We start from the raw sequence: 16,126 nt of genomic DNA on the forward strand, positions 1-16,126 counted from the left end.
CGGCTGCCCCGAGACTCCCGCCAGGGAGATCCGTAAATCCTGGCTATCACAGGCTGGAGGTGAAGGAGTGTGGATTTGCAGTGATCGTCAAAGCCCCGCTGTGCCTCACCAGGAGTCAGAATTCTAAAACCCCATTGGCCTCATGCTCCATGTTTGGATTAAGGTAAATTTGACAGTCGTAGACTGTCAGAACATTATTCAGGCCAATTATTTCACGAGATAAATGAGAATGCCACCCAGAGGGGAGAAGTGATTTACAGCAGGACACAGAGCTAGTGTGTGGCAAAGCAGGGCTAGAATTCAGACTCCTAATCCAGGCCTTTTTTTTTTTTTCTTTTAAACTGCATTCATTAATCCCACAAACATTTATTGAGCACCAATTAAGTGTAGTGCATTCTGCCAGGTGCCAGGGATACACTGGTGAATAAAACAGACACGGGGGCTTCCCTGGTGGTGCAGTCGTTGAGAGTCCACCTGCCAATGCAGGGGACACGGTTTGAGCCCTGGTCCGGGAAGATCCCAAGTGCCTCGAAGCAACTAAGCCCGTAAGCCACCACTACTGAGCCCGCGTGCCACAACTACTGAAGCCTGCACACTTAGAGCCTGTGCTCCACAACAAGAGAAGCCACCACAATGAGGAGCGCATGCACCACAACGAAGAGTAGCCCCCGCTCGCCGCAACTAGAGAAAGCCTGCGCGCAGCAATGAAGACCCAACGCAGCCAAAAATAAAAAAATAAAAAAAACCCAAAACAGACACGGGCCCTGGTCGGGAGATCAAAAGAACAAACACACACGTGACGGGGGGCCGTGGGGAGCCCCATGGAGGGCAAGGAAGGGCCCAGTGAGGCCTGACGCAGAGGCCCTACTTAGCATCCGACCTCAGGGCTTGACAATGGGGCTCTCTTGCATGGAGATGGCTCGCCTTCCTCGTTTGAACTGTAAAACTCAGAAGCAGAAACACATGGTCTTCCCCTTACATTATGATCCTAACATCTGGGACCTTCTACAAAGTTGAGAAGTAAAACTCATCCACTGGGAATTCCCTGTCAGTCCAGTGGTTAGGACTCCGCATTCTAACAGACAAGGGCCCAGGTTCAATCCCCGGTCCCAGAACTAAGATCCCAAAGCCACGTGGTGCAGCGAAATCAATCAATCAATCAATCACTGGTGCCCTAGCCTCCTGCCCTACAGTCTTTTCCTCTCTTTTCAACAGACCCACTTTTTCTCCATCTGGGAACCCAACATTTTCATCATCACCTTTTGTATGACCCACCAAAAGATTCTCTCAAGAAAAAATTCATAATTCACTCCCGCTAAAGTGCATGTGTCTGATAAAAGTTTAAAGTGCTACCTAAGCCGGGGGATTTGTAGCTGGACAGGAATCAGAGTCTTAGCTGAAGGTCCGAACAGCTGCTGGTGTGACCGTGGATGGGAGATTTGTTCTGGAGTAAATGGGCCTCGCCCTGCCCTTTGGAGTCCGCACTGAAGTTAGTCTAGTCCTTTTTTCAACAGCGCCCGGGGGAAGGCGGTGGAGGGGAGCAAGCAGACAGAAGATATGAACTCTGATACTAGATGAGGAGCTTTAGAAACATTTCCAACATTTTGAGCCTCGGTTTCTTTTCTAATAAAATGGGATAGTTTCACTTGGTCTCAGCCCATGGGAATTTCAGGTGGCTGACAAGGCAGTGGGCTGACAGCATCAGCCTTGCTGGCTTGTTTGGAGGATTAACGAGCAGTATGTGTAGAGCACAGAGCACAGCACCCGGCTTACACACGGGGTCTCCCTGCTCCCCTCCACTGGGGTGGTGAGAGGACCGGGGGTCTGAGGAAGCAGACTGGTCTGTGACCCTCTGGCACAGAGCACTCAGTCAGCTGGCAGGTGGGGTAAAGCCTGGGCCCTGTGCCTGGGGCCACAGAGGGGCCTCCCTCCACTGGACACGCCTCCTTTCTTACTTTGTAGGATGTGACAGCTGAGCTGAGTCTTTACGTTGCACAAGTATTTTTTCTGCCGAAAAGATGAAGTTGAAATTAAGGATGCCCTGGCCAGGGTCCAGCTCTCCTGAAGACCAAGAGCAGAGAGCAGGTACCCTGGGGGTGGGTGGGCGAGAAGGGAGGCGAGGGCCAGGCCCCCCTCGTTCTCTTGCGCAATCCCCAGCGTGCTGTGTGGGATGTCAGGGAACACCTGGTCTCCCGGGCTGCCACTGCTGGAACTCGCACAGAGAAGGACCGCAGGTTTCCAACTGGCTGAGGAGAAACTCAGGGTCTCACGCTGGAAGTGGAGAAGTGTGTCGGGGTGGGAGCTTGAGTCTTCTGCTCTCCCAGCTCAATGCCATCTGACAGCCTAAGAGAAGGTCAAGAACGCTTCACCTCTTTTGTCGGTAGCCAGCTGGCGTTGCTTCCACAGCTCACTGCTCCTGAGGTCTCTCTCCTCCCCAGGGGAAAGATCTGAGAGGCACAGCACCGGGATTCTAGGCCCTCAGACAACGGCTGAGGGGATCAAGGGACACACTGGAGTCTCATTCCAAGGTATATCCGTGCAGAGGGAAGGAGCCAAATACAAAAGATCTGAACATCTCTGGACGCTTGATGCCTTTGCCAAAAAGGCAACTGGACCCCGGTCAACAATGCAAGTGTAAACACATGTGCACGACTGTCGGCAGGTCAGGGTGGGCTGGGTCAGGCTGGCGAGGTCAGTGCAGGGAGGGTCAAGCACCGAGACTGCCTCAGCAACCCCTGCATTCTCGGAGGCTCAGGGTTGCAGGAGGGGCCGCGCTGCTCACAGCTTGTCCCCAGGGCCTAGGTCAGGCTGCCACACGGCAGGAGCTTGGTGGTTGTTAAGTGAATAGTGGGCTGAGTTCCCACCCACTCACACTCATGGTGAAGGGAAGAGGGAGGCCAGCAGGCAGGGCCAGGCTCTAATCCCGGGGCTAAGCAGAGCCAGGTTGGGTCTGAGGCAGAGCAAGCCCTGTGCCTTCTAAGAAGCTCCTCTTCCAGGGCGGCTCAGGGTGGAGAGCGGCCTGCCTTTGGTGTGTTACAAAGGGTCCCTCCACTTTGCACTTGAAAACCCTTCTCAGGTGAAGGCGCGACCTGCAGGGACTCCCATCTGCCTTGACCTTCCAGAGCGCCTGCCTCGCTGGGAATCTAGGTGTGTGCGAGACCCAGGGAAACCCTTGCTTCAATGTGTGAAGGCTTCCATCATGCCGGTTGCAGAGGGAGGTGCAGCATCTCTTTGCCGTACCAAGATGCTCCAGCTCCTTCATGAGCTGGGGCAGCGGGAGGGGACTAAGCAGAAGGTTAGGACTGGAAAGTGGGGGAGTGTTTGTCCTTCCATTTCAGCCCCAGTGGTCAGCCCCTGCAGAGAACACGCCCTTCCAGCCAAAGCCTTGACAATACTGGAATCTGTGTTAATAACCTGGGCACAGCAGAATGGGGAGGGCAAACGCACAATGCTTTCCTTGTGTCTGATGGTTGGGTGCCTTGAGCCAAAAACCTCCTGAAACTCCCTGAAGATAACATGAGCTTTTCTTCCCATGACAGGGGTGCCACGACTTCCAATAACCCAGACAGCCACATCTGCTCCCTTCCCCGAGAGTGCCTGGACAGGAAAAACAGAGCGCGTCACCCATGTTCGGGGGCAGCTGCCAGAGATGCTGAGACAACTGTACAGCCTCGGCCTGTTTGGGGGCCAGGAGGGGGCTTGTGCGGGGGAGGGTAGGGAGACTCCGAAGAGGTAGGGTCTTGCTACATAGACTTCAGTGCCTCTGGGGAGTTGAGGAAGCACAGGACTCTATTCCTCGTGAGAGATCAAAGGCCCAGCCTACCATTTCATTGTACTGGGGAATCCAGCTGCTTGGGACAGGCTGGGTCCTTGGTGGTTTATTAAGAGTCAAATCAGCTATCGTCTCATAATGCAGTTAATATTCACTGAGGGCTCACTACGTGCCAGGCACTGTGCTAAGTGCTTCATATGCATTACCTCACGTAAGATGCCTAATACTTACATCAATGACATAGGAGCTAGTATCATCCTCACTTCACAAAGGAGAAAATGAGGGCTCAGGGAGGGTAAGGAACTTGCTAAAGGTCACGGACAACACGTGGCAGGGCCAGGATGGGAATCCAGGCAGGGAACCTTCCAAATCCAGTTTCATAACCAGTTCTTGATGCCCAGTCTGTCTGGAGGAGCTGATGCCAGGTGTTAGAGGGCTACAATTCCATCCCAAACACGGCGGATGCCAGGAAGGGAAGAGGGAGGCCAAGGGCCCATCCACAGGCACTGAGATTGTCCATATGCCCTTCCTCCGGGGAGTCCCGGCCACCCCTTAGAGTAAAAGACCTAGAGATCTTTCCAACAACAAATTCTGGCAAGGAAGCTAGAAACTGCATGCTACCCTATACTTTTCCATGGAGAACAAAGGCTATTTCCATCAAGGTTGGGGTGTTAGGAGGAATTTTTGTTTGTTTGTTGGTTTGGGTAGTGAGTGCTGGGAATAAAACACCCTTCTCGAAACCACTTCCCTTTCGGATCTGCCCCGGATTAAACTCTGGAGACTCAAAGCCACACCTTCCCACTTCCTGTAGCCGGCTGGAGCACGCCCAGATTCTTCTTGCTTCAGCTGAGCGCCTCCACAGCTGCTCAGCCTCTGCATGGGAGGTATACTCTGAGTCTGTCCTTGGCCTGCCTTTGCTTGAAAAAAAGGGAGGGCCCTTTTAACATGGGCCCATTTCCTTTTAAGTGACCTAACTTTGGATTTCCCAAAGATGGAGCCAGTGCTCAGATGCGTGCTGCACTCCCCCTCCCGCCAAACCCAGTTCAGAGTCCGGAGCTGAGGAGGGCCAAGGTTATAAGACAAGAACTGTCTTATAAGCAGCTGGGATGACAGTCCAGGGCCTCCAGCAGGCTGACAGTGCTAACCTTACAGATATAGTCTCTCACGCTAAACCCTCAAGAGCCTCACCCACACTGGTGGGTGAGGGGTTGGAGAGGCCATTCCTTTTTCTCAAATTAATTAATTAATTTTTGGCCGCGTTGGGTCTTTGTTGCTGCACGCAGGCTTTCTCTAGTTGTGGCAGGCGGGGGCTACTCTTCGTTGCAGTGCATGGGCTGCTCATTGCAGTGGCCTCTTGTTGCAGAGCACGGGCTCTAGGCGCGCAGGCTCAGTAGTTGTGGCACCTGGGCTTAGTTGCTCCGTGGCATGTGGGATCTTCCCGGACCAGGGCTCGAACCCGTGTCCCCTGCATTGGCAGGCAGATTCTTAACCCCTGTGCTACCAGTGAAGTCCTGTGGAGAGGCCATTCTTGACTAGATTCCAAAACCTCAGGAGATCTTCACAGCCCGAGTGAGCTCACGTGAAGCTATGGAAAGTGTACGAAACGGAGCCTCAAACTTGAGTTCTAATTCCAGCTCCATCAGAATTAGGTTTATGAAACGTAATTCTTAGAAAGTCACAAAAACTCCATGGGCCTTGGTTTCCTCATCAGGAAAACTCAGAAGGTTGGACTGGATGATCTCTAAGGGCTTCCAGTGTTTTTTTTTTTTGGCCACACTGCGTAGCTTGCAGGACCTTAGTTCCCCAACAAGGGATCGAACCTGGGCCCCCTGCGGTGGAAAGAGTGGAGTCCTAACAATTGGACTGCTAGGGAAGTCCCACAGTTCTAATTTTCTGAGAATCTAGATTCTCCTCCTCTTCCGTTGTGGCAATAAAATAGAGACAATAACTGTGGACTTACAAAGGGGTAGGATTCAATCATGCCCTCCCAGTGAGTGGCTCCGGGTCCTGGCTAAGAATGAGTGTAGCAGCAGAGTGAAGGGGACCTGGACATCCCAGGGAGGCTTTCTGGCCTTTTACGCAGCCTGAGGGGGCGGGAGATAGAGGCCTGGGACGTGTCCTTGGCGGGAGCCTATGTCTCAGGAACCCTTTCAGGAAAGTGCAGACTGTAACGCTAGACCCCAGTGCTGGGCCGTTCAGAAGCAGGGTGTCTGTCCTCACTTTGTAACCCACCTCTTCCACCTGCCCAAGGAAGGGGAGGGGCCCAGGCTGACCTGAGGGAAGAAAGTGTCCCAGGATAGGAGGGCCCTATAAGCCCTCGCCTGTGTGAGGTTCTAGAGCAGCACAACTGGGAATAGTAAGGCCTGGGTTCCGCCTTCCCAGCACCACCATTCACTGAGTCAAAGCTCCGGTTCTACACAAAGGCCACGTGAGTCTCGGAGTGAAAGAACTGGTTACTCACTGTTTTGGGGACAATCTGTTTCTTGGGCTGCCCAATCTTGAAAGGAATCCTGTAAGACAAAGAGTCAAAGAGGAAGGTTAGGAGAAGTGGGGAAGGATGTGGCTGAAAAGACTTGATGAGGTACGGCCACTTCCCCCCTGGAAGGAGTGCCTCACTCCCGGGACTCGTACCACGTGCCTGCGGGTCTAGGACCATCAGCAACCAGGCTGGGCTCCAGGAGAACGGTCCCCCATGGACAGAATCAGATGGAGGTGCCCCAGGGCATCTTTCTCTGCAATGTCTACATACATTGCAGAGGTGAAGGCAGGAAAGGTGAGATACTGTACTAGTAACAGTCACTACAAACCTTGTGTCCTGAGGAGCTGCGAAGTCAGAGGTTGCAGGCTCACCTGGACAGCTATCATCCTTGAAAACATGCCTTTAAAAAACACCGCAAAGCCCACTATCATCAGTAGCAGGTGCTTCCCTACTTCTCTATAGAGAGACAGACTGTGGAGGGCTTCTTGTGGGGCTGGGGAGAGATGACGAATTGTAGGAGCACTGAGGACCAGTCAGGCTGGGTTATTTCCCGTGAGAACTGACAACATCTAAAGAAAGCTAGCTTGGAGAAGAATCTGAATCCAGTTCAAGTCTGCCCTGAACTTGCTGGGAAGCTCTGCACCTCAGGTTCCCCACTTGGAAATGGAAGAAGGCGTGGCATAATGGAAGGAAGGTCATGGTCCAGGAGTGAAACCCTGAGCGCTAACCCCGCCTCCACCCCTGAGGAGCAGGACGCCAGGAAATGACTGCGCCGGGACTTAATTTCCTACTCTGTGAAACAAGAGGGTTAAACTGGGTAATCTAGAAGCTTCCTTCAAGCGCTGAAAATTCTCCCATCCTACAGTTCTGAGAATTAAAGAAGCCACAGGGCATCCCCACAGCTACAGAAACGCGGGCTTCTCCCACCAAGGTAGGAGTGAGTTAAGCATCCCTGGCTGGGATCAGCTCAGGGAAGAGCCCTGAGGGTGCAGGTTGGACCCCACTCTCACTGCTCTCCTTCCAGTGCTCAGGACCAGGGGTCCCTTCCATTCAAACCTCCCGCTCCCACTCCTTCCCCCCCACCCCCTCCACCAGGCCCCTCCCATCTCTTGGCCCATACTGACCAACACTGCTGCTAAGCCCAGTGGTATAATTAACCACCGATAATAACCCCAGACAACGAGCTGGTTGAGAGGATGGGCCAGCCTGAGTCACAGCAGTTTAAATTTAATTTCTGGAGGACATCCTGTTTATTGTTAATCCAGCCCCGTAATTTAGGAGCGTTAACCCTTTGGGGGCTGGCTGATTCACGTGGCTTCTGTAAACAAATAATCTCTGGCTATGTAATTACGAAGGGAAGGTAAGCTGTGGAATTGAAAAGGAAAGAAAAAATGAAATTGCCATTTCCCTCTCTCAGACCTGAAGAAGAAAGGTTAAGGGGACAGGAGAGCCTTAGTCCTCTCCCCCCACAACAGTTACTTCTGCCCAAATCAGGGACTTGAGTTGACTGACACAATGGTTTTGGACAGTGAGCGACTGCCCACAAGGACCATTTTGGTGACAGTGCAAATGAGGCCCTGGTGGCACTGCAAAAAGACCGATCCTGCTCTGTGTGAAGCATGTTGCCATATAAAAGGCTCTGGACCAGGAATCAGAAACCCTGGTCTTGGGCTTCCCTGGTGGCGCAGTGGTTGAGAGTCCGCCTGCCAATGCAGGGGACACGGACTCTGCCTCTGACTAGTTTCTTAAACAAATTATAAAACAAAGGAGCTGGACTACCTAGCCCTTTCAGCTTACCTAAAACTTGAATTCTAAACTGAATCTCCATTCCAAGAACATGGGGGGCAGAATGCGCATTCTAAAGAGCCCTCGGAGCGGTCCTCAAAGCGACTCTGGCGTCTAGTACTACAGACTAGCTGCAAAGGAATTAGGAACTCAGATTCCATTATTTGTGGTGCCACAGCCTCCCTCTAAATCTTAATTTAGAGTCACAGTATTTTTAGAGCTGCAAGTTACCATAGAAATGTTTCCAGTTCAACCCTCTCAATTTGGAGATGCGGAAGCAGATCTGGAGGGGTTCAGTGACTAGCCCAGGGTCATTCAGCAACAGGACCCAGAACAAACAATCAGGGTTGTGATTTCTTGTCCAGTTTTCTCTCTACTACTCACAGTTCAATACTCTTTCACACAGATATGTCATATGTGTCTGAAGGAACTAGGGAAAAAATCATCTGGTCAAAATACCTAATCTTAAAATACTATGGAATTTAGAAAGGGTTCATTGTTAAAAGCCTGGAAATGAAAGAGGACCGTGTTATCAGGAGGAGGCTGGTGCTGAACTGGGTGCTTCTGCACAAATGAGAGGCCGTGTGAACTGTGTAGAAGGAACCAGGCCTCTGTAATCTCACTGCAGCTACGGACAATCACCTATAACTTTATCATACGATTCTGATTCGTTTTCACCTCACCTCTTCAAAAGCCATCTCCCTGCCTGAAGAATGCCTTAAAAAAAAAAAAAAGTAACATTTGATTAGAAAAGTTTTAGATTTACAGAACAATTGTAAAGACAGTACCTAACTCCATATATCCCACACCCAGTTTCCCTTATTATCAACATCTTATATTCGTATAGCATATCTGTCACAATTAGCAAACCAGTCCTGAATAAAGTCTACACTTTGTTCAGATTCCCTTAGTTTCCACCTAACGCCCCCTTTAAGTTCCAGGACCCCAGCCAGGTTGCCGCATTCCACGTAGTCATTGTCTCCTCAGACTCCTCCTGATATTTTCTCAGACTTTCCCTGTTTTTGATGACCCTGACAGTTTTAAGGAGTGCTGGTCAGGTGCTCTATAGAAATGTCCCTCAACCGGGACTTGTCTGCTCTTTTTCCCACGACTAGACTGGCGTTACAGGTTCTGGAGGGAAGGAGTGAAGTGCCATTCTTGCCACATCGTACTGAGGGCTCAAGCTATCAACCCGACTTCCTACTGCTGATGTGAGTCTCCGTCACTGGGCTGAAGCAGCCTTTCCCGGGATTCTCCGATACATGGTCCCTCCCCCTCCCCCCCACGACTCCCCCCACCTTTGGAAGGAAGCCACTGGGCACAGCCCACACTTAAGAAATGAGAAGTAATACTCCACCTTTTTGCGGGCAGAGTATTGGCATAAGTTATTTGGGATTCTGCATGGGAGATTTCTGTTCTCTATTCAGTCACTTATAGCAGTATAAATGCATCGATATTTATTTTATATGGGTTATAATCCAATCCTACTTTATTCTGTTGCTCAAACTGTTCCAGCTTTGGCCACTGGGAGCTCCTTCAGTTGACTCCTGTGTCTTTCTGACATACCTACATCAGTGTGTGTGCGTGTGTGTGTGTGTGTGCGCGTGCGTGTGTGTGTTTTGTTTAGTACTTCCTTGTATTCTGGACTATGAACTGCTCCAGGCTTACCCTGTACATTTCCTGAGCCAGCCCTAGAACTGGTCGAGGAACTTCCTAAACCAGCAGTCACTGTGCCTCTAGAATATGGTCTCACCCCGCCTTTTAGTTTCCCTTCCCATTCACCCAGTACAACTGCTCTGATTCAGCCAAGTGGCTGTTCATTTATCCCCCAAATCTAGACGCCTTATAAACAACTTCCTGTTCCAAAGTGGAGGTCCATGTTTCAGTGCCAACATGTCATTAATAATTTCATCAGGACAAAAGGCATAAAACTTGGACTGTCCAGGGCAACTGGGACATACGGCCACCCCACCCAGAGGGAACCTTTCCCTTCTCCTGGCTTCATCAAAGCTGTTCTGACTCCCAAACCTTGCTTACCTTCTTCAAGATGTCTACGACTTTATTAGGCATTTAAAAATATTCTACCTTTTACAGTTGATTATAGTTCATCTCTTTAAAAAGTAAAACATGCTCATCAGAAAGCCTAAAAGAGAGAGAAGAGAGGGAGAGACAAAGAGAAGGAAAAGAAGGAAAAGAAAAAAACCCCAAATAGCCCTCCGTCTCATATTGAAAAGATAACCAAGGTTAATGTTTTGGTGTTAATTATATTTTAAACATTTTCAGAAAGAAAAAAACCTGAAGCAGATATGCCAAATGTTAGTAGTTAATTCCGGGTGGTGAGAATATGATTACTGTTTTCTTTTTTGCACTTTCCATATCTCTCAAATAAACTGAAGGAAAAAAATCCCTTAAGTTCTTTTGCTTGACTATAAAAATAACACCTGATCAGTGTCAAAAACTTGGAAAACCACAAAGGACAAACACACACACACAGATACAAATACACAAAATCCCAGAGAAAAAGTAATACCCCAAATTTCAGTGTGTATAGCATATGCATATTTACACTTTTAAAAAAATAAAGGAAACATATATCAGGAGTGTTTTTATATGCCAATACACAAGTTTTCCTCAGCCTGACTTTTAAGAGCTACCTAGTATTTCATTAATCAACTGTGTCACTAGTTTTCTTTTTGTAACCCACATGGCTTACATTATCATTTCAACTGCCTCAAGTTTTTCTTCTAATATAAACAAAAACCAACGGCTAAATCTTTGGGCACATCAAGGATTAGTCACATAGGATAAATTCTTAGTATTGGAATTGCTGGGTCAAAGGATACATGCGTGTTCAAGGCTTTGATTCGCTTGCCAAATTGCCCGAGACAGACTGAAACAGTTTACATTTTTTAAAGGATTGAAATCATTTACCACCAGTCCCAGGATTTTTTTCCTGTCTTAACGTTTACCTTTCCATTTTGTACGTGTGTGTGTTTAATGTACAGAGGCTTTTAATTTGTATGAAGTGAAACTGCCCAAATCTGTCTCTTTCCTTTATGATTTCTTCTTTTGGTGTCATACTGAGAAAGACCTGCCTCTTCCACCCCAACACAGAAAAAGTTCACCTGGACCTACTTTTTACTTTTATGATTTCCTTCTGCTAATCTAAGTTTTGCTCTTATCAAAGTTATACATGTGCACAGTTTAAGAAGGCAACAATGTCTGCTAAGTAAAACATTAGGCTCTAGGCTCCCCTAAACTCAATCGCCTGTGGTGAGCACTTCTAACGTGGCGGCTTTTGTTTTGTTTTTGATACGTACCTTTGCATCTCTAAATAAAAATGCGTGCATTACCACCCTGTGATGATTAGGTTTTAGGCCCTAGCTGTTGACTTTTTATCTTGGAAGAGGAAGATTTAACTAAACAAAAACACACACCTCTTTTGGGTCTTCACCCCTATTACCCAAAGGCACATTTGCAACTCTGCCTTCTCAATAGAGGTATACTGTGATCTGGTAAGAGCAAGGCGAAATACACTATTAGGAACAGAACATGGTTTGTTTTCCTTCCTGCATGTGGCAGCCAGCAGACTGTTCAGCTTCAGCCAAACCTTCAGGAGACTGCGGAGTTCCCAAGCCAAAACCCCCAGCCGAGCCGCTCCCAAATTCCTGACAATCAGAAACTGGTATTATTGTTGGGAGGTACTAATTTGTGGGGTAATCTGTTCCACAGCAATACAGAACTAAGAACACTGCACAAGTTTCCCTAAAAATAATTTTTCCTTTTCTTTCATATGCTTCATCTTCTAGATGTTTATCCCTAATCCTCTCTCAGTTGTCTAAATCTACTCTCAACACATTCATGCGTATCAGGTGTCCTATCATTTTCCCTTCCTGAAGCAGTCTCTACTGGAGCCTTGGACCTGCTCGGGTCTGGACGGGCTGCCTCCACTCTGGGCTCCCCTGTCACCACCCTCACAGGGATTCCTTCCACCTCTCTCCTAGGATCTTTTCCACCTGGATTCCGTGTCTTCTCCTTTCTTGGTTTACTCCTCATCCGGGTGGAGAAAAAGTGTGAGGGAGATCAGTTTTGAGACTGCGCAACCCAAACCCCTTTTATCCTATCCTCACACGAGTTAGTTTTGACTGGGTATAGAATTATAGGCTGGACATGATTTCTTCCAGAATCTCAAAGGCACTGTTTCACTGGCTTCTCATTTCCCAGTGCCGCTGTGGTGGTGAAGTCTGAAGCCAATCTGACTCCCAACCTTTGTATGTGACCTGCTTTTTATCTTCTTCATGCCAGCTTCGAGGGTCAGATGTGCGTCTCCCATGTTGCAAAATTTCACAACGATGTACCTTGGGGTCTGTTTTTATCCATTGTGCTGGGGGATACACAGGACTCTTTCGAGTTGGCAATTTATAATCTTTAGTTCTGGGATTAAAGGAAACTTTGTTGCTACTGACCACTCCCCCCACACCCATTTTCTCTGTTTCTTATTTCTGAAATTCTTATAATTCTGATGCTGACCCTCTTTGGCTGGTCCTCTAATTTCTCTATTTTTCAATGTTTCCTTATCTTTTAATATTTCTAAAGAGTTTTTCATTTCTGCTGCCATGTTTTTAATTTCCAACAGCTCGTCTTAATTTTCAGGATGTCCCTTTATTTTTTTAAATGGTACCCTGTTTTTATTTCTTGGATGCCTTATCTGAAAATCTTAATGATAGCTTTGAAAAAAGTTTCTTCTTCCTTTACAGTCTCAGTTTCCCTTCAAGTTGCTTTTTGTGTTTGTTTTAGTCTCCATTTTTCATGTTAAACATGTCCCTTGGATGAGTGGTAATTCTTGGTTGTCTTCTCCAATATATGACTGGGGACCAAAACGCTGACTAGAAGCTGTAAGTACATGAATAATGTCTGTCTATTGTGTAGGATGATCTGGCTGAGAAGTTTTGTGGGGGATTCGTGATGCCAGTTTGTACTCTTTTCTCCAAGGGAGGTAAAATTCCCTAGAGAAGATTCTTCCACTGTCTTGGACTGGGAAGAAAGGCCCAGCTCACTGTTCTGGGAGCGGAGTAGAAGAGGCTGTGTGTGTGTGTGTGTGTGTGTGTGTGTGTGAAAGTGGGTGTGTGTGTAAGAGGATGTGTCAGCACTCCACATGCATTCATCCACTTCATCCTCCTATGAAGTCCTGCCCTCACCTGTGCTTGAAGCGGATCTGGGTTTTGTGGGCCTGAAGCTTACACAATTTTGCATGCCCTTTAAAAAAAAGAGATTACAAAACTGCAAATACAAAAATAGGCCTGAAAGTGAATGTTTATTTAAACAGAGAAAAGAGCATTGTAAATTACAAGCTATAAAAGCTGACAAATAACATGAACATCAAAAAATCAAGAATAACCTAATATTTTTATTAATCATCTGCCTGACACACCTTTATATTTATTTCTCCACATTTTTTTGGCTGCATAGTCTATGATTGCCTCTTCATGTGACACAGAGTTGATAAATCATTTCCTTAGAGAGAAAAGACAAATAACTCAGCCTTTTCTCTAGGAGCGTTGATTGAAATTTGTTTTCTATTACTTACAGTTTAGAAAAGCTTTTTTTTTCCAGCTTACTGGTAACATATAAATATAAACTTTAGGACTGTTGTAAAATTTAGGAAAATCTCATGTTTCTCTCATAAATAAACTGTAAAATTTCAGGCCACATTTCAAATTTTCTTGTACAATGACTAATCTTAAATGCTCTCTGAATTAATGAGAGTAACTGGTCTGTCACTGAGGTCCTAGTAGGAGGGTATGAGTTTTATGTTATCTTTGTTATGTCTTTCATGTTAAATCCACTAGAAATTTAAATGTTTTAGCAATAGGTTCATATGATTTGCTCCTCCTCTTCATTAACTAGATCATCAGATAATCATCACTCCTATCTAAAACTGATCTTACTCTCTTAATGAATTACTAGCTTTTGGTACAATGTGACAATGTTTTGTTACACTTTACATGATTTCAGAGTAATATCTATTGATTTCATTCTCACCTTTGTCACTTTTGTTTTGTGTTCTACTTTTACCCAATTTTTCTCTTAGCTATAAAATACATTTGAAGATGATCAAAAAAGGTATCCTTTGTGCGCTTCCAACTCAGGACTCTAATTTCTCACTTGTTTTATGTTTTTCAAAAATGTCTTTACAAACTGAAGTCAAAACAGCATACTCCCAATTCAACAACCCCCTCCAATCCTGTCCCATCCCAAAAAGGGTCTAGGCTACTCCAAAGCTGCCTGACATGAAGGGTAGTATAAAGAAGAAAAAGAAGGACCTAGAGATTGTCATACTGAGTGTAGTCAGACAGCGAAAGACAAATGTCATATGATATCGCTTATATGTGGAATCTAAAAAAATGCTACAAATGAACCTATTTACAAAACAGAAATTCAGAAATTGAGTCACAGATGTAGAAAACACCCTTATGGTTACCAAGGGGAAAAAGAGGGGGGAGGGATAAATTGGGAGACTGCGATTGACATATACACACTACTATATATAAAATAGATAACTAATAAGAACCTATTGTATAGCACAGGGAACTCTACTCAATACTCTGTAATGAGCTATATGGGAATAGAATCTAAAAAAGAGTGGCTACGTGTAGCTGATTCACTTTGCTGTACAGCAGAAACTAACACAACATTGTAAATCAACTATACTCCAATAAATAATTAATTTTAAAAAAAGGAGGAAAGGAAGGCAGAGATATTCTTAGCTGCGTGCAGTAAAAATATTTTCGAAGTTTACAGAAACACAGGATCATCTGAACACATGGCTAGGGTTCCTTCTCGGGCCCTGGACAAGGTCCATGTAAGCGAGGGGCCCTGAGGCTTAAGCTTCATTAGTTTCACACAGTAAATCCACCTCTGTGTGCCCTTGTGGAGAAACTCCCTGCTTCACACTCTCCAGGGGTGGGGCCCCTTCATTCTTCTGCTAGGGTGAGGTGGGGACAGTGTCCAGTGAAATGGCGTTGGGGATGAGATGGTAGGAGTCTCAACTTATTCATGAGCAGCTTTCAACCAATCCCCCTGATCTGAGTGTTTGGCTTCAGCCCACTTCTAGAGGTACCTAGTGTCACCAGTTCCTGAACCTTTGAGGATTCTGTGATGTAAGTTCTTGGTTTTCCTAAATGCCAGTTCACCACCTGGCCTTCTGGGAACTGCCAAGTCAGTTACCCCATGTAACTGCATTCCAATCCCCAAATGTCGTCAATGTCTGTTCTATTCTCCCTGAATTGGTAGGTTTATGACTTAAAAAAAATCACCTCACTGTGCTTTGTGTGGGATTTCCGAGGGAGATAAAATAGATGTACATTATTATACATTGGAATGTATAATGTGTTATACATTACAGATGTATATGTATTATATTATTATATACGCCTGGTTTCATCTCCTGCACAAATCCCACAATTTGTCACCTTTGCTCAGAAACTCCTCTATTTACTCATTTTAAGTAACAACTTTATGAGATGTAATTCACACACCATAACATTCATCCTTTCAAACAATTTGGTGTTTTTGCTGTATTCACAGAGTTGTGCAACCACCACTACAACTAATTTTATGTTTTTTGGCCACGCTGCGTGGCTTGCTGGATCTTAGTTCCTCGACCAGGGATCAAACCTGCTCCCTTGGCAGTGAAAGAGCGGAGTCCTAACCACTGGACTGCCAGGGAATTCCCACCATTAGCTAATTTGAGAACATCTTCATCACCCAAAAGGAAACCCTGTACCTGTTAGCAGTCATTCACCATTTTGTAGTGTGGTACAAAGACACTTTCGGTCTCCATGGATTTGCCTGTTCTGGACATTTCATATAAATGGGATTATATAACATGTGGCCTTTTGTGTTTTCTAATTTTTTAAGACGGTGTAGGTAAGGATCCTACTTCATTCTTTTGCATGTGACCATCCAGTTATCCCAGTACCGTCTGTTGAAAAGACTATTCCTTCTCCATTGAACTGGCATCCTTGTTAAAAATCAACTGAAAAAAAAAAAAAAAAAAAAAAAAAAAAAAAAAAAAATACCCATCAGAA

General features: G+C 46.4%; 1 protein-coding gene across 3 annotated transcripts in view; it reads right to left on the minus strand.

The window, feature by feature from the left end:
• The window catches only part of BIN3 (bridging integrator 3), a 44,045-nt gene that overhangs the window by 15,141 nt on the left and 12,778 nt on the right, over positions 1-16,126 (minus strand). For 2 of the 3 annotated variants that reach the window (XR_003003578.1, XM_024747662.1), the window contains exon 2: positions 6,234-6,282. Coding sequence is in view for 1 of the 3 variants with exons in the window: in XM_024747662.1 (XP_024603430.1) it covers positions 6,234-6,282 (49 nt within the window). In the remaining 2 variants the exon portion in view is untranslated. Of the gene's footprint in view, positions 1-6,233; positions 6,283-8,719; positions 8,752-16,126 lie in introns of those variants that run through there. The other variant, XM_024747663.1, reaches the window with a different exon arrangement.

Source organism: Neophocaena asiaeorientalis, unplaced genomic scaffold, assembly GCF_003031525.2.
Source record: "Neophocaena asiaeorientalis asiaeorientalis breed wild unplaced genomic scaffold, Neophocaena_asiaeorientalis_V1.1 scaffold429, whole genome shotgun sequence".
Lineage (NCBI taxonomy): Eukaryota > Metazoa > Chordata > Mammalia > Artiodactyla > Phocoenidae > Neophocaena > Neophocaena asiaeorientalis.